At 37.0% G+C, this 18,119-nt stretch overlaps 2 protein-coding genes across 4 annotated transcripts; both read left to right on the plus strand.

The window, feature by feature from the left end:
- Window positions 1–2,883: 2,883 nt before the first annotated feature.
- Window positions 2,884–9,640, plus strand: dusp22b (dual specificity phosphatase 22b). 2 transcript variants are annotated; one of them, XM_044134382.1, is made up of 7 exons: window positions 2,884–3,133; window positions 3,328–3,361; window positions 3,445–3,527; window positions 4,294–4,343; window positions 5,509–5,583; window positions 8,613–8,784; window positions 9,230–9,640. In XM_044134382.1, the coding sequence occupies exons 1-7, from the start codon at window positions 3,113–3,115 to the stop codon at window positions 9,368–9,370; spliced, it is 576 nt and encodes a 191-aa protein (XP_043990317.1). In that variant the 5' UTR covers window positions 2,884–3,112; the 3' UTR covers window positions 9,371–9,640. The 2 variants fall into 2 exon arrangements, with proteins under 2 accessions (XP_043990317.1, XP_043990318.1); XM_044134383.1 differs by lacking the exons at window positions 3,328–3,361; window positions 3,445–3,527 and having other exon boundaries at window positions 2,892–3,133; window positions 4,294–5,583.
- A 111-nt stretch (window positions 9,641–9,751) lies between these two features.
- Window positions 9,752–17,204, plus strand: irf4a (interferon regulatory factor 4a). Of its 2 annotated transcripts, XM_044134380.1 has the most exons (9): window positions 9,752–10,401; window positions 11,074–11,273; window positions 11,512–11,698; window positions 12,381–12,460; window positions 12,577–12,754; window positions 13,404–13,484; window positions 13,718–14,116; window positions 15,397–15,509; window positions 16,362–17,204. In XM_044134380.1, the coding sequence occupies exons 2-9, from the start codon at window positions 11,076–11,078 to the stop codon at window positions 16,509–16,511; spliced, it is 1,386 nt and encodes a 461-aa protein (XP_043990315.1). In that variant the 5' UTR covers window positions 9,752–10,401; window positions 11,074–11,075; the 3' UTR covers window positions 16,512–17,204. The 2 variants fall into 2 exon arrangements, with proteins under 2 accessions (XP_043990315.1, XP_043990316.1); XM_044134381.1 differs by lacking the exon at window positions 9,752–10,401 and having other exon boundaries at window positions 10,436–11,273.
- The last annotated feature ends 915 nt before the right edge of the window (window positions 17,205–18,119 follow it).

Consider the following 18,119-nt stretch of genomic DNA (forward strand, 5'->3'; position numbering starts at 1 on the left):
TTCCACCCAGCTTTAACTTCCTAATCTTTTGGTGTTGTTTCAATATCTCCACATAATGTTATTTCCTCATAATGTGTATATTTTATGAAGAACACCAGTTTCTTTTGCAGCTTAAAAGCCCCACAACGTAATGCTGCCACTCCCACAATTCACAATTGGGTTCACCTGTCGCCTTCCTGAGTGTAGGATAGTTGGATATCTTATCATGTTTGAGCTTGCATAATTGTTTGAACAGATGAGCACAGCAATTTAACACTTTGCGAAAATTATTTCCAAAGACGACCTAGACATGTGCAGCTCCACAATTCTCTTCATGATGTTTTGGCTGATTTTTTATTTATTTTTATCTTATTGTGTCAAACGAGAAAGAAGTGTATTGGAGGTATGTCCTTAAAATACTTCCACGGGTGTGCCTCCAAGTAACTTAGCTGAGTCAGTTAATTTATCAGAAGTTTTCAAAGCCATGACGTAATCATCTGGGCTCTCCTTCATTGTTTAAATAGACAATAATTATTCTGCATGTAAACTTTTGATAAAAAAAAAAGTAATGAATACATCTACAATGTATTCTTTCTCATAATATTGAGGAATTTAGAAAAAAAAATAATAATTTTGGCGATTCTAACCAACCTCAAACTAGATGAAGTTCCGTCTCATTTAACTTCTGTGAGGAATAAATGGTGTATGTGTGTGACTTTGTTTCCACCTAGTGGTGGAGTTAATTATTTTAACATTTTACAACTAGAATTTTACAAGCTTGTATTCAATTATTTTATTAAGATTTGACAATAATCCAAATATATTAGTATGTAGATGTATAGATGTATTGCCAAACTATGTTGAAAAGCCTAAATGATTATGCTGACTTCAGACTTGTATATGCAGCAAATGCATCAACAGGCCTATTTGATATAGGTATCACAGCACAAATGGAATTTTACCATTGTTTATCATTGTTTACCAATGAAAATAAATAAATAAAATAAATAAATAAATCAAGTTCATTGATAAAAAAAAAAGCATTTATGTGAAACTAGAGCGGGAAACCACCTGTGTTGTAACCTCTGGGAGTGTGGGCGAAGTCTGACATGCAGGCCTACATTTTGGGCTGCCTATCTTCAAACACCCACACTATAAATTCCTCCTTTTTGCACACTAAAGCCACAACAAAGCAGTATCATATTTACCTGTCTTGTGTTGTGTCAGTTTAGTGGCTTATGTGTTTTTCTGTTTCTTTCTTTTTTTTTTTTTTTCTTGTTGTTACTCACATACATTGCTGGTAATTTGTAGGCTATTCAGAAACTTCTCCACCAGTCTGTTATACATAACAAGTACCTGAGCTTTGTTACTGACAATTACATCAGCAACATGGTTAGCTGATTGCAATAATGGAATCTGATATAAGCTTCTAAATGTTTGTAGAATATTTGAGATCAGTGAGATCAGATGTTTTGTTTTTCCTATAAGCTTGTATTAGATTTTTGCAAACTTTTTGCAGTTCTTTAGAAGTTCATTTTATTTTTTGTTGGCCATGCAATAAAAACATTTAATAAGCGGTTTACATAAGATATCCATCATGTCTTGTCTACTACATTGCACCTACTGCCATTCAAACATTAGCCAAGCCAACTCACTGCATCCGATCACCAGGAAGTAGAACCAATCTGTGAGACTAATGTGGGGCAGTGGGTAGCAGAACTTCCTGTTGATGTTTTTACAAATGATGATAATAATCAGAGCAGCATAGTCATGTGCCATCACGCTGTAAAAGTCGCACAGTTGTTTCCTATTGTGACTAGTTTTTGATCTGTTTCTGTTTTGCTCAGAGAGAATTGGGTTGCTCTTGTGAGTTAATGGTTGTGATGAAAGAGCAAAAGCAGATAAAACTTCCTGGTAAAACTGACACATTTGGTGAAAAAGCTTTTGCCTATTTACAGTTTTATTTATTCTTTTCGTTCTGGTTGCACCTAAATGTCACAAATCAACAAATACATTTAAACATAAGACATAGGTAACCTGACTAAATACAAGAAGTTGTTTTCAAATTATCTTTATTAAAAAAGAATCTATGGAAACCAACTTCTATCTGAAAAGTAATTGGGTCTTAAATCACAAAGCTGGTTGTGTGAACCCAGGCAGCAACATCTTGATATATTTTTTTTTTTGTTGCAAAATCTGTCAGTAAATCTATTACATCACTGCGGAAGATTAATTTTGCAAAATTATTCCAATTCAACCACCTTTAAGGGTTTTCAAACATGATGATGCCCCAGCATCTCAATTACATGAAGTCCCAGCTTTGACTAACCTACATCTGAATATCTGTTCTTTTCCTCTTTTTTTTTTTTTTTTTACCTTTTAGCAGAAGACTTGCTGCTGTGCTGTGGCTCTTCTGTCAAACCAAAGTGAGTTTGTAATCAAACACTGATGGCCAGACATTCGCCTTTGGGCTAGTCTTTTCCGTTGACAACATCATATTGACTAGACACTGATGAAGCAAACTGACTCCAGACCATCTCGCCAATACCATGTTTAACTGACCTCATTTTTAGGGTTATGTGAAAATAGGGATTCATAAAATATTACTGCAGCTAAATTGTAAATATTTTGTAACAGTAAGTTACAGCAGTAAATTTGCATAGATCTTGGTGTGGCACTCAGTAAATCTAAAATTTACAAAACCCCTCTATGCAGAATATGCTTTATGATGATTTTCATAATCTAATCAAAATAAAAATCATAAAGGTTTGTATTCAAACATTTCCCAGTTTCATATCAAAGTTGCGTATTTATTAAGAAGCCATTCATGAGTTCCTACAACATTGTCCCAAAGGCATTGCTATCGCTCTTCTCTTGTTGGTGGACATTGTTTTTATAAAGACACGCTTGCAAAGCCGTTTCACCTGTGATACTACAATTCCCAGGATTCCTTGCGCGAAGAAGCTCTGGCGGTTTGCTTAATCGCCTCAGCCTCACTCGTATTTAGGCTGCCGCCTTTACTCTCACTGGAAGTGAGAATTTGGAAGCGATTAAAGGCGGGATACAGATCTTTAGCAAACAAGGGTACACTGTGCGTATTTGTTGTGTTGGAGTTCCGACTCGGAGTTACGACATGGGGAACGGCATCAATAAGGTACTAGTTTAGCTGGTAGACTACGCAAATAAGTTAATTTTTTCGCATTTAGTGGCGTTAGTATCAGTATTTGCTTTCATTTGTTAAAAGTTATGTGTATGAGAATAAAGTTATCCAACCAGATATGATGTATTTATTCATCACGTTCTCTTTGGCGTTGGAAAATTCTTAGCTGTTTTCCCCTCCTCCTTAAGGTTCTTCCAGATTTGTACTTGGGAAACTTTAAAGGTGTGTTGAAGCTTTATCTCCTTGCTCCCTTTATGTGCCCACTTTTCGATGTTGCTTACTGTGCTCCTGTCTGTTTTCTTTAGATGCAAGAGATAGAGAACAGTTAGCCAGAAACAACATTACACACATCCTGTCTGTTCATGAGTGTGCAGCTCCTATGCTACCGGTGAGATGCTCCCCTGTTTTCCTGTGATAACACCCAGCTCTCAGCTGCTTCTACTAAAATCACGGTTCTTCTAGCAGAGTAGGGAGATAAATGTAGCTAAAGAGAAGTTAAGTCCAGTTAGAGAAAGCCAACTGACCAGGCTGTGCAGAAGTGCTCCACCAGTCACTGGAGCTCTCTCTGGTGCTTTTCAGAGTATCCTGCACTGTGCCAATCATCGGCAGCCGATGTAGTCATGGTGTTGTGCTTAGCTGTCAGTTTGTGTAGGCGTCAGAGTGGGCAGTTGTTCTTGCTGTGTATAACAACAACATGGAGCATCAAAATGAACCTTAAGCTGCTTTATATTTTGCCACTGTGAAATGCAGTTACATTTATTATTGCACACATAAGGATAGCTCTGGAATAAATTTGTCTTTTGTTGTGTAAAACCAGAAACACGGATTAGTATAAATAATATTAATGAAAAAGCCCTATTCTGTTATTTTAAATTGATTGTTAGGGATGCCAGCAATTTATTTGTTTATTTATTTTTTCTAGATGTGTGTTAGTTTTAGTTTGTTTGTTTTGTTTACAAATTGGAAAAAAAAAAGAATAATGAAGTTATTAAAGAAAAATTAAAACGTCACCCACATTTTGCCTATGTTTTGAATAAATCCAGTTGCAAGAATGATGGTATAATTGTGAAACCATAATTGTGACAATTTGGATGTTATGTTATTCCAAATTCTTAGGGGCAGCTAGCAGGTAACCAGTGTGCTTTGTCCACCAGGAGATGACCTATCTCTGCCTTACAGCAACAGACATGCCCTCACAGGATCTGTAAGTACTATTCACGGAGCTCAGCATGCAACAATGGAAAGGCGAGCCAACCAGAAAGAGGGCGTTCACATAGGGCTGTGCTCTGTGGGTGTCTAAGGTTCATTTTCCATAAGTTGACGTGTAAATGATATGATTTCACAAGTTTAATATTTGACTGTGAACTCAATCTCTCGCATGACCCAGAGTAACACAACCACATTCAGTTGCTGATGAGCAACTGTTCCTTAGACATAAATAAAGGTTTACATCAGGGGTGGGCAACTCCAGGCCTTGACTGCACTTACGAGGTGATTCAACTGTTGGATTCAAGTGTGTTGGATCAGGGAGAAATCTAAGAGTTGCTGGACATGAGTTGCCCTCGAGGACCAGGATTGCCCACCCCTGGGTTACATGTAAGGGGGTTTTACTTTTTTATAATGTTTTTTCTGATGCAATTGCTAATGCTGGTGTTCGAAGTATCCAAAGAACCACTTGGGAATTGACTAACTTCAAGAACAGAAGTCACACAAAGAAGATTACTCTTTTGAGGACAAGATGATGCAAAGAAGCTCATTGGGACAACCATAATGTGTCAGTACGATTTGTAAGCACAATCGATCTAAAATCCATCCGTCCATCTGTCCATCCACGGCCAACTGGATATATTTAGATTTTTTGTAATTATCAACAAAAGTACACAGTAAATGAAAGTTTCTTCAGTTAGCGTTGCCATAATTTGTAGGCAATACTAAGCTTTAGAATCTAAAGGCTGTTTAGTATTTTGTTGTGAAATGCCAATTTTAACGAGCAAAACATGATGGCAGTGAAGGGATTATTTTTTGCTAAGTTGATGTACAAGGCTTCTATAAGATTATTAAACATTTACTTGCTTGCATGCAAAATTGGATAATTTATCAAACCTGATATCTGTGTCTCATTTAGTAATTTGATTTGGGTTTTGAACATGAATAACTGTGCAGCTTCTCGCCGAGCTACTCTTTCCTTTTGCAAGAGTTTTAAAATGAAAATGTGTAAAATCTGCAAATGTGATCAAGTGTGTAAATGAATAATTAGTTGTAATGGTGGCGTGTGTATATAGTTTTCATTGTACAACTTGTGATGTTCCCTTAATTATTGCGGTCATGACCTATAATAAGTACTATTTACATATTTTATCACCCTTTAGAACTCAGCACTTTAAAGAGAGTATAATGTTCATGCACGAGTGCCGGCTGAAAGGAGAAGGCTGCCTCGTTCACTGGTGAGTTCAAAATCACTTTTTCATCATGCTTTTCATCATTCCTTAGATTCCAGCTACATTTTGCACAGCTATGTTATTTTCCATGAAGTCACCAACTTATGTGTGTTCAGTTCTTTTATACGTCTGATTACTGCTCACTAGTGAAGTCATGTGTAACCTCTGCACTGGCAAGATTAAAAAGAAAAAGGAAGGCCTATTCTTGAACTTCCCAAAACTGAGTACAGTAGCAAGGCTTACCACATTGTATTTGTGTGGTGCGATAGCCCTCTTATGTGTTAAAAGACTACAACTATATTTAGTTGGACAGAGGGTCTTCTCAGAAATCCATTTGGCTATTTATAAAGACTTCTTGAGTCAAAAGTTTCTTGACACAAAAATTTGACTTCAAAGAAACTTTTCTAAAAGCTATTAATTTATAGCAAACTTTTAATGTGTTTATTTAATCAGTATCTAGATCTTACTTCCACTATATTACCCAGTAGTTCCTGAGTTTCCTTTTCTATGTCTGTCCCTATGTACAATACTATATGATTGGTATCACATTTAATGAATATCCATTTTTTATATCAAGTCACAGAACGACTTGATATAAAAAGTCATTCTTCAGTTGCGTTTCCAACAAAAAAAAAATTGAATATCTTCAACTCTGCAAAATTGACTTTGTTTCAGTTGCCTTTCAAATGAAAGTTGGCAGAAAGTGAAGCATTTTTTTTGTGTTTTCTGGTCTGAGATTACCATACTTTGTTATTATGCTGGACCAGTGAGTGTGGCATCTGTGTAATCTAGGAGGGTGTCGACATATGCAGAAAATAACTGCTGCTAACTGAGAAGGCCATATCCATATCGGAGTGCAACCTTTAAAGCTCCTCTTAAAGACTCCTTTAGTTGGGTGCATCTTAATTAAGCCTCTTCTAAAAATGCACTTTTCATTCATGTTCCAAACGCATGTTTCATCACGACAACTGTTCTGACTCACAGAGAAACACTGTTGCTCAGAAAGCACACATGACAGAGTATTAGTTTCATTTTTGTTTTTTGTTCAAAATGTGTTTACATTTAAAGGTGTATTACCACAGTAACCATTTTGCTGCATTCTTACTGTGTTGCAAACGTATGCCTGCTTTTTATACTTCACATTTTTACTACTTTACAGCCACAAATCTGTTATCTGGGTTTAATGTGACAGACCAACAAGTAGTGTATAAAATGAATTGAAAGAAAATGCATGACTTTCAAAAATTTTCACCCATTTACATCTGTATTTAGCCCCCACGTGTAGTTATAGTGGTTAGAGATTACATTACTGTTAAAAAGATTTGAATGCCCTGAGCATTTTGCAGAGGCTCAGTAAGACGGAATTCAAATACCGACATGTACGGTGATAAATAGAGCTATATTTTGAAAGTAATAACCACATAAGGAAGGTTTTCAAAGATGGAAAAAGAAAGTCGATGCCACAGGCTGCCTATTAGCAAATAAATTTCAGCTGGATTTTTGTGATCTTGAAAATAATTTATCTCTTTAACTTGTTTATAACTTGTCAGGTTTCTTGGGCTTCTGGTGTTGTAGATAATACTCAGGAGGACTACCAAAACAAAACTGGCATATTCCATGAAACAGGTCAACCAGTACACTAAATGAAGTGAGACATAACTTCCTGTAGATTTTCCTAATAAGAGTTGTAATCGTAAAATATGTGCTTTTAAAAGTCCAAAACTGCTTACAGTAACTTTAACCTTTTACTTGTAAAAACTCAAGAGTTTAGATGGTAGGCACATCATGTCTGTGTTATTTATTAAATTACTTTTTTTTTAAAGAATATAATATATCATTTCATTTAAAGACTTTGTTGTGAATAAGTGAACATACTCTTGATTTTTATTTTTTCATATTCAATACATTTTAGCAAAACCATAATGATTATAATGCATTTGCTAACAATAATAAACAGGCAACATTTTCATTTTGTTACCTGTCTAAGCTTCCCATGCAAGCAGGGAGGAGCTGCAGAGTTGCCATTTACAGATTCTTCTCAGCTCAGCTTCTAAATATGACAAGAATGGATATACTTTATTAATTCAAGAGGGAAACTCGCACTCAGTACAACCCAACCAAATAGACGTGTCTGAGGCTGTAGCCCTACACTCAGAGGGGAGGAGCCACCCTTTACAACATCTGTTAGTTTTCCACTGCACAGATCGGGCCTTTATGTGAAGGCACCATCAACCTAAGCAGACTTTTAGTGCTACAGCAGTCTGGCTTAAAACAAAGCACATTCATGTATTGGCATTGGTTTTGTTGAACCCTGGAGAACTTAAAAACAACTTCATCACAAGATGGGATGTGGTCATGCACGGCATGTATTCAGGGGAGCTTAATACAAATGGAAGCCACATGTTTTTTTTTTGTTGTTTTTTTTTAAAGTAAAATTATGAATCTTTTTTTTTTCTCTTATTCACATTAATACACTATTTGGCACTTGTCTGTATCAGCACAGACTTCTCTCTGTAGGTTATTCATACATTCTGTTTTCAACCAGTCAAGTCAAAGTCTTACTCTATGGCGTCTCTCATTGCTCGCATCTCTTATTTCCTCGCCCCTCTACCCTAAAACGGGTCACATCTGCTGACATGCTGATTAAATTATATGCAGCTCCTTCTTTGCAGAATTATTGTCCTGTTTGCTGTCATAATATTCAGAAATACATGTGTAAAAAATATGTCAATTTAAATGAAACTTAAATACACACATTTGTAGTATTAGCATTTGAACAGTTTTCTGTAGGTTGGTGGTGGAACAGCAACAGAACAGACTGAATTTCAAAAATGTAGTCATCAGAAGAATTTCGTGAAATAACAATAATACATAATGAACTCTGTGTGTATAATGTTAAAAAATATATCTTCTGTTATACCTACTTCAAACAATAAATAACAAAATGTATTTATTTATTTATTTATTTTTACCAAAATGCAGGTATATGGAATGTTGGTGAAAGCTGAAAGTCATGTAGTTTGGTTTTCCCTCAGTTTGGCAGGAGTGTCTCGCAGCGTCACCCTGGTAATAGCCTACATCATGACAATGACTGGCCTGGGCTGGCAGGACGTGCTCAATGCGGTGAGAGTGGTCCGGCCCTGCGCCAACCCCAATTTGGGTTTTCAGAAGCAGCTGCAGGAGTTTGAAGATACTAAAGCTAAAGAGGTTGGTTAGATGAGAAAGTAGAGCTGTTTTTTTGTTTTTTTTTTTCTTTTTTTTTGTAACACATAAAAGAGAGAAAAATTATCTGGATCCTTTTAGACTTTGAGATTGTAGCTTCAGATACAAAAGAAAGTGATGGAAATGGGTGATCAATGCCGTTCATGAGTCAAAGTACATCTTTAACCTCATTCACTTTTGACTCAAAAAGTGCATCTAATTGCATACCGTTAATTGACAAGTTTGTAGATTGAAAGAATGAGAGTTCTTTGTTTTCATACAAATAATAAAAATAGATGGGGGAAAAATCAGATTTTTCAGACTCTCAGATCACACAGCTGATCTGATTTAGGGGGGGGGGGGGGATGAGATTCTATTGGAAGGTGATTTGTGCATTTCTGTGCATCTTTTTAAGTTTTTGTTTCCAATCTTTCCTTCTCTCCCCCTTAAGTTCAGGGAATGGTTTCAAATGAAATACGAGAACAATCCCTTCAATGATACTGCGGACATACTTAAGCTACTGGGCAGGGTGCCTGATGTCAACAATGAGGGGATGGAAAACCATGTGTCTACTCCGCCTGAAGGTATTTGAACTGAGCTGAGATCTTTTGCAGCTCAACCAAACTGACTGTCACATCCTGAAGAGGTTTGCACCTGGGTGGAAGTCTGAAATGCACTGTTCTCTGACTCTTTCTTACACATTCAATGACTGTCATGGACTTCTTACATGCATTGCATATGTTTCTAATATTGAATTGATTGTAAGATTAGTTTTTTTTGTTTTTTTTTTACTTGTAAATGTTTTATTTTTTCCAATGCGTCTGTGTGATCTGAAATTGATAAATAAAAGAAGTCAAGCCAACTGCTTGCGTAGAGGTTGTCGGTCGATGGTCTGTAAGGTTGGAGGTGATAAGACATTCTACGCCTTCTGCTACTTGGTTTCCTGGTTCTCTTCCTGTTTGTCTCATGTGCAAGAGAAGTCATGCATGGTGGCATTACAAACATCAAGATCACACCCTTTTATCAACCTGGTCTTAGTTATTTTTCATAAGCCGCAGAACAGCAATAAAAGTTCTGTTTTACTTTTAAAATTTACCATAAGTCTTATATTTGGTATAATGACATGGTGTGACCACTGGGTGGCAGTATTACTAACGGACAAAGTCTGGTGTGTGTGCGTTTTTTTATTTTGAAATGTGTGTGCTTTTTTTTTTTTTTTTCTTGACGTATTTTGCGGATGTCATCCATGAACACGTATTATGTTAACGTTAAATGCGTTGTAAGTATTTCCACAAAGGATAGTTTGCAGTTGAAAATGGTTTGGACTTGAATGGTTTTATAAAATAAACACGGGGGATATGTATGTGACTGTACAGGTATGATTGTTCCATTTCGTCCTGATCTTCGCTCTGGGTGTTTCTAAAGGGATTCCCCACCTGAGAGCTGCGTGGGTTGAGCTGAGAGTTTTACAGAAAAGAAGTTGTGTTTGCGCCTCATCTCCTGTTGAACCTCCGACAGACTCCTCCCTGTGAGCAAAAAAAAAAAAAAAAAAGACGTGATAACGTTTATAGGACCCCGAGAGCCGCATTAGAGATTTCCGCAGTGGACCCTACATCTCTAAAGGTAAGCGGCTGCAGACCGATTTCAAATGATTTCAAATTACAACCAGAACACAAATTTTTACTACATCGGGTCAACTAAAAAAAGTTTCTGTCAGAACATTTCTACACTCAGGAACGAATACGCCACACTTTCATCAAGTATTCTTGTTTGATGATAGTGTAATATCTGGGCACCTCTTAAAAATATTTTCTTCCTTCATTTATTGTGTTTAAGCTTTTCATATCTTGATGAATTACGTTATTATTCACACATTTGACATAAATGAGTCAGATTATTTATTTATTTATTTGCCAAAACCACCAAATGTGATGAGGAAAAGCACTCATTTCAGCATCCATGTCTTCATCCTTTAAACTCTAAATGTGCATGCAAAGAAGTAAATGTATAGATGACATGTAACCAAAGTGATGTGACGTACTCCAAAAGAGAAATTAGGTGGCCTAGAAACCAGTTTGTATTTATTACTAAATGAAAATCTGGTGCTCTTGCAGTAAAATACTGCATAGGATTAAGTGGAAAATTAAATTATAACTCATCTAAACTAAATCTGGCATCTCGATGTCTTGTATCCTATTTGTTCTTCAAAACCTTTCTGGAATCATTAGGTGTAATTGTAAATATCTTAATGTTGCCACATTTCTTTGTATCTCAATTTAATTCATTTGTTTGCAGAGATGAACCTGGATGAAGACGGTGGTCTGTCAGGCAGTTGCGGCAATGGCAAGCTGAGGCAGTGGCTCATAGATCAGATTGACAGCAGGAGATATCCTGGCCTGGTTTGGGAAAATGAGGAAAAAACCATCTTTAGGATTCCATGGAAACATGCAGGAAAACAGGACTACAACAGAGAGGAGGATGCTGCGCTCTTTAAGGTTAGACAGTTTTGTCTTTACCTGCTGGCTCATGCTGCAAAAGCAAATATAATGTACAAAATTCACAAGTAAAAAAAAATGAAAACATGAAAAAAAGCTTAGTAAATTTTAAGATTTTCCTTAGCAAAAGCTAAGTTTTGCTCGATTAACATAGTTCCAACTTAGTTTGTCCCGGAGAAAGAGGAAGTTAGAAATAAATCTAATCAGTTCTTGAATTTTATGATTCTGCTGTTAACAGGCTTGGGCGATGTTCAAGGGAAAGTTTAAGGAAGGAGTTGACAAACCTGATCCCCCCACATGGAAAACCAGACTACGCTGTGCCCTTAATAAGAGCAATGACTTTGATGAAATAGTGGAAAGAAGCCAACTGGACATCTCAGAACCATACAAAGTTTACAGAATCATCCCAGAGGGGACCAAAAAGGGTGAGTGTTAAAAGCTGTTCATGCAACCTAGCAGTCAACATGTAGATCAATTACATGTGCATCGAAGATGAGAGAAAGTCGTAAGTGTAAGACGATTTGTGGTTAGGTTTTGAAAGCAAATCATAAAGTCTGCTTCAAGCCTGTGCAGTTGCAGAAATACTCAAAATATGCCCGCATTTTACACAGCAACTAACTGTTTATACTCTACTGGTTATTTTTTACATACATTTTGCACCACTGCTGATTCTGGTGAGGCAGGAAGCACAGGAAGCAAACGCATGAACCAAAAGGGCCGTAGTGCTTTTTTTAGAGGGCTACGGTTACTAAGCGCAGAGTGCACAGAACACAACAAGACAACCTCAGCCTTGCATAACTAAGTTTCTACCATCATACAACAGCCATTGTCACACATGAGCAGCTTTAGCTGCATGGACTTTATGTTAATTGACTAACTTGATGCACTTTGTGGTCCGTTGCACTCTCTGCAAGATATCCCCTAAATAGAAAGAGCACACTTTACATGTGCACGAAACATCTTTATTCTGTGGATCAAAGATTGCAACATATTATTGCAAAATCCATATTAACTCACTGAGTGCTGTTAATCAGTGAGTTGTGTTAATTGACACAATCTTAATGCAATGTTTTTAGATTTGACTTGTCTGTTTTTGACCGTAAGTAGGTATGAAGATGAACCGTGTGGAGGAGACACCATCTCACCCGCTTGGTTATGTTCCACCATACACGTCACTTCACAACCAGGTCAGTAGATTTACCGTAGCTACAATTCTAAAACTAAAACCCCACAAGCAATCGGTTTTAAAAAGAAAGAAACAGTTGTTTCTCTGAGTGACAGCCCCTGTCCCCCTCCACCTTAGGTACCCAGCTTTGTTGTTTCTCCAGAAAGAAGGGACTGGAGAGATTTCCACGCACCATCAGAACAACATTCTCTTCCTAATGCAAACCACCATGGACAACACACAGACCTGCAGTATGGTCAGTGCCACTATCAGTCGCCAATCAGCCGAGTTTGGCCCAGTTCGCACACAGAAAATGGTAAGCAGGCATACAATTGAAATGAACTGGATTGCATGTAGCAGGATTTGAATTGGTTTAAGGGAGGAGTTGACAAACCAGGTTTGCATCCTGTGGATCTTTGCCTTTTTTTTCTTGCATATTATACTGAGATAACTTTTATTGTAAACTTAACATCATGCAGCTAAACACATTGAAATGCATGATGCTGCCGAGTCAAAGGAGAAAGACATGTTGAAGATGTGCTTGTTTATGTTATTATGTGAAGGCAAATTAATATTTGTGTTCAAGTAATTTAAAATGTTACATGTCTAATATATAAGATGATTTATCTATAAATGGATAGGGCTGTTGAAATCCCTATTCCTATATATGAAATCTAAAATAAAAAGCAAATTCACTAATTAGTAAGTTTTTGATGAATTTCTGTGTGTTAGCTTGACCTATTATTATTTTTATTTTTTTGACAAAATTATCGATTAAGCATAATTTGACATAAATGAGTCAGATTTTTGACAAAATCAGACATTTTTTTGATATCTATTGGGGATGGAGTGTTTAAAAGATCTCTATAAATATTAGTTGTACAATTGACAACCTTTCAGATTTTTGTGGATTTTCATTTGGTCCGTTAATTAGTGTATTTACCCTCTTTATTGATCAATTCCAGGTTTCCAGCTCTCATTCCACACATACTTTTCAGAGTCTCAGCCACCAATGTATACAATGGACCACAACAATGCCATATCAGGTGAAACATCATCTACAAATACATGATTGTATTTATATACTGTAAAGCAAACATTACAGAAAGACTCACTGGTTGTTTTAATGTGTCTGTGCACAATTTTCAATCTAAAAAGCTCTGAGTGAATAGAGTAATGCTCTATTTTTCAGTGTTGTTGCTATGGGTTGAGTTTTGATCAAGCTTCTGTCATTTTCCTTTTGGTGCATTCGTTAAACACGTCTCCCTCCTTCTCACAGATTTCAGCCTCCACGTGTCCCTTTACTACAGAGAAACACTGGTGAAGGAAGTCACTGTTACCACTCCAGAAGGTTGTCGGATCACCTCCACCTCCCCATCCTCTCCCTCCTCTTCCTCCTCTTCTTCTCCATGCTCAGAGGACAGGTTCCACAGCGGCGCAGAAATCGTTCTTTTTCCAGCCCCCTACCCCGAGTCTCAGAGGCAAGGAGCCGAGCTGCTTCCCAACATCCTGGAGAAAGGGGTGCTCCTGTGGATGACTGCTGATGGGCTGTATGCCAAGCGCTTGTGTCAGGGACGGGTGTACTGGGAAGGACCGCTGGCTCCATATGTGGACAAGCCCAACAAGCTGGAGAAGGAGCAACCATGCAAACTGTTTGACACCCATCAGTTTCTTGTTGGTAAGCAGAAACATGCAGATGTTTGCAGCTTTGCATCAACTCGTAGATGACACATCTCTGAGGACCTGCGTCAGATCATTGCAATTCTTTTTACAGATTCTCCGCCTTTTCAGATGCTGCTAATCTGCTAGTATTTTAGGCCTGCCACTTCTTCTTTTCTTCTCTGGACTCTGTTTCCTCAAATTATTTCAGTACATGTAGCACTGCTCAGATGTGACAATTTCTTGTCTGAAAACTCTTTGGGTGCAATCTCACTGAAAACATTCTTTCATGCTTGCCCAGTTGTGCTGTGCTTGACGTTTTCTCATGATGCAGCTCAAGAATTGACACTCAAATTAGGCGATGTTTGTGGAAACATCAAACGTCCTGAAAGTAGTTTCTTTATAGACATGATACTATAAAGTTTACGTTAGTTGCGTTGTTTTTGTTCTTAAGCATTTCATAAATCAGTGTTAATGACTTAATAGAAAATTGAATTAAATAAAATCTATGGTATTTTTTTTAATGATCAAATATTGGATCTGTACTGATAATACAATTTATTGTAAAAGAAATGTGATAGAAAATTATCCTCAACTGTTGTTCAAGAACACTCAAGTGCACAGTATGTGTGGTTATTCCAAGTGTTCGGATCATTTTAAAAGTGGTCAGAAGATTTTAACATTTATTTATGTCCTAGATCTTAGACTGCTTTTGTACAGCATTCATTTGTACTTTTAGTAGTTCAAGTTCATCAGAAAAAGCATTGGAGAACTACTCTTACAGCATTGGGAAAAATACTGTAGGAGTTTTCCCACCTTTTAAATACAGATTCTTTCCCCTTTAAATAGATAAAATATGTTTGCCTTGTAGCAAACAGTTTTGAAGCGGTAATGCTCCACTAGCCATTCAAAAACAATAGTTGAGGTCATTGGGAATGAGATGACAATGATGAAAGAGATGCTGCAGGTGCTTGAGTTGGGTAATTCCCTCTCTTAGTGTTGAAGTAGCACAAAGACATTGCTCATCTTCTCATCAGGGGGCCAAAGTGCGTGGAGTCCCCACCCACATGTGGTCCACACCACACAAGAGACTGTTTTTTTTTAATGCCATTTCGCTCTGAATTTCCATCAAACTTACTAGTAGTTACCAGAAATGTCTTTGTGATTGAGGATATGACATACAGTTAAAATGTTTTTTTTTTTTTTATATGTTTTTTAAATGTCCAGTGTGACACGTCAGTGTGTTTGTGGGGTCAAAATGTCAAGTTAGCACTAATCTTCTCTTGATCCTCTTTTCAGATCTACAAGATTTTGTCCATAATGGTCGTCACATACCACGACACCATGTGGTCCTTTGCTTTGGAGACGAATATCCAGACCCGCAACGCCCCAGGAAGCTCATCACAGCGCAGGTAAATGCAAAACAAAAAAAAACTTTACCTTGGAAACAAAAGCAGAGAAGATTCTAAAAACATTATATGATGAGCAAAGCAGAATCAATAGTATCTTTTTAAATAAAGTGATGTGTGGATAGAACATTTTTTCAAGCCAACTCGGGATCTTTTAACATTCAAATTAATATTTATTTGGCAATTGGCAGCTACATATTTGATCCCTGGCTAGCAGTAGTCATACTTATGATTTTAACATACTTAGTCATACTTATTATTTTAAAGCAGATCAAAAAATATCTGTCAAAAATCACAAATGAGGTTTCGAGATAGTGTATTGCATCTCAGTCTTCAGATAACTTGAGAAAACAAGAAACTAAATGGATTGCAAGCAAAACATAAGAACAGATACATTTACTTTTCTGTCAGGCACTGATATATTTTTTTTTTTAGAGTTTATATTACTGTCCTTACAAAATGCTGAAGTGAAATTGCTTTATTGTTCTCTGTGGAATGTGAGAGTTGTTAAAATCTTCACATAAATTTTACCCATTTTTCCCCTTTCTTGAAACATGCATCTATATTATGGTCAGAACTGTTTGTTGGCGATGCAGTATTTTCATAAATAATAGTTGTAATGGATTTAAACATCTCACAAATTAGCTCTTTGAATAAAGAAAGTGCAACATTTAATACAATACTCTAATAAGACTCTCTACTAAAGCAACTTATATCTGCATTTTTAAGAAAAAATAAAATTAATGTAAAAATCAAAAAGAAAAAAAATATTGCTGTTTAAATCAACTTGAATATGCACTTTTAGTTCCCATTTTTAGAAGAATTGCTCCTATGTTGTGCGTTGTTTCTTTTCAGATAGAGCCAATGTTTGCCAAGAAACTGGTCTACTATTACCAACAGAACACTGGTCACTACCTGCGAGCCTACGATCACATTCAGGAACCAAGCACCGCTCCAGCTATTGACTATCCTCCCCAGAGACCCATACAGCATATTCAGGAGTGAAAAGCATGCTAAAAATACCAACTCGCCACACAATCACATAAGCAGGAAGAGTATTAATGTGAATGTAAAGCTGTGAATTTATATTGTGCCTTACTATTGCTGCAGCCATGTGTACTGTAAATTATTCATTTAGGCACTGAGGGGTTGAGATGGGGAAGACCCTTTAAGTTTTTACATGCTTTTTGTATCAGGGCCTGGGGAGTAGACTGAAGTTTTTCTTCTTCAGCAAATATTATTGTGACAGTGTGAAGGATGCGGTTTGAGGGTGGGGGAGATGAGCGGAGCGGAGGGCAAACTGAGACAGGAAGTACTAGCACAGGTGCACAGGAAGAATGGCCCCCAAGACAAACATTGATACGTCTGTGAGATAAGCCGGTGTGAATGAATACTTATTTGCAGACATCAGTAATTCTTCTTTTTTTTTTTTACTGGCACTGAGGACAGTTTCCGGTTATCCACTCTTAATGCAGCTCATTTACTTTATAGTCTACAAAGAGGAAAAAAGACATATGCTTACAGAAAACAATAACTTACAACAGTGATTGGTTCAAAGGTAGTTTTTTTTGTTGTTGTTGTTTTCATGTGTTATTGACACATCCCTTGTTTATTCTGGCCTTTTGACTGCCCTGTTCCTTGTGAAATATTGTATAGTTTAACTTCTTCAAGGGTAGTAATAAATATTTTTTAAACTTTGATTTGAACGTCTTTTTTTTCTTTTTTTTTTACCTAACCCTGTAGACAAGCAGCATGTCAGAAGTTAAATCAAAATCAAATCAAATCAAACGTTATTTGTATAGCATATTTCAGCAGCAAGGCATTTCAAAGTGCTTCACATCAAGTTGTAGCTACAACTTTCTCTGTGGTATTTACCCACACAACAGAAGTGGACAAATGGTGCACAGCAAATTATCAGAGAACAATCTGTGGTTCAAGCCCTGTCTCAGTGGAGGTGGGCCACGTTGACTGGAAAATAGCACTCATCCCGTAACTTACAGGGAAACGATACCTGTTCCTCTTGACCTGAAACTAGTGGCCTCACAAGTGGGAAGGAAAACTACCTTGACGGTCGGAGTGCAGATTGTGCACACAAGGAGCAGTGGTTCCCATGCATGAGGTCCTTCATTTAGAGCAGTGGTTCACAATCAAACTTCAGATCCTTTTCACTGAGTAAATTTATTATCAGACAAAGTGTGCCTGAGTTAACACAAAATACAGTTTTCAAATGATGAAACCTGATGTAAGAAAAAAAAAAAATACTACCCAAGCTAAACTAATCAGACTTACAAGTATATATATTAAAAAAGGAAGTTATTGTCCAACTCCAGTACCTGGGTGTGCCACGTTTGGCGATTGCTGATCTAAAGTGTTTGCCATAATGAATAACGATAGTTTTTATATTACCATGGATGAATTTGAACCCACATTTCTTTGCTGTTTTATTTTTCAATTCAGCCACATTGTCTCTTTGCGGGTGGACTGATTAGTGTATTTTGTGTCATAGTGCCACTGCATGACTCCAGCACTGAATCTAAGGTCATGAACTCATGGTCGGACAATCGGAGCAGAATGTATGGTAAATATTGATAACAGGTGTAATGGGAGACTTAT

The sequence above is a fragment of the Gambusia affinis genome, linkage group LG12, assembly GCF_019740435.1.
Source record: "Gambusia affinis linkage group LG12, SWU_Gaff_1.0, whole genome shotgun sequence".
Taxonomy (NCBI): domain Eukaryota; kingdom Metazoa; phylum Chordata; class Actinopteri; order Cyprinodontiformes; family Poeciliidae; genus Gambusia; species Gambusia affinis.

Bases quoted from the DNA above. Each gene is read 5' to 3' on its own strand.
- irf4a (XM_044134380.1), top strand. From the start codon at position 11,076: ATGAACCTGGATGAAGACGGTGGTCTGTCAGGCAGTTGCGGCAATGGC. The intron at 12,755-13,403 runs GTAAGCAGGCAT...GATCAATTCCAG, and splicing joins CAGTTCGCACACAGAAAATG to GTTTCCAGCTCTCATTCCAC. The intron at 13,485-13,717 runs GTGAAACATCAT...TCCTTCTCACAG, and splicing joins CCACAACAATGCCATATCAG to ATTTCAGCCTCCACGTGTCC.
- dusp22b (XM_044134382.1), top strand. From the start codon at position 3,113: ATGGGGAACGGCATCAATAAG. The intron at 3,134-3,327 runs GTACTAGTTTAG...CTCCTCCTTAAG, and splicing joins TGGGGAACGGCATCAATAAG to GTTCTTCCAGATTTGTACTT. The intron at 3,362-3,444 runs GTGTGTTGAAGC...TGTTTTCTTTAG, and splicing joins GTACTTGGGAAACTTTAAAG to ATGCAAGAGATAGAGAACAG.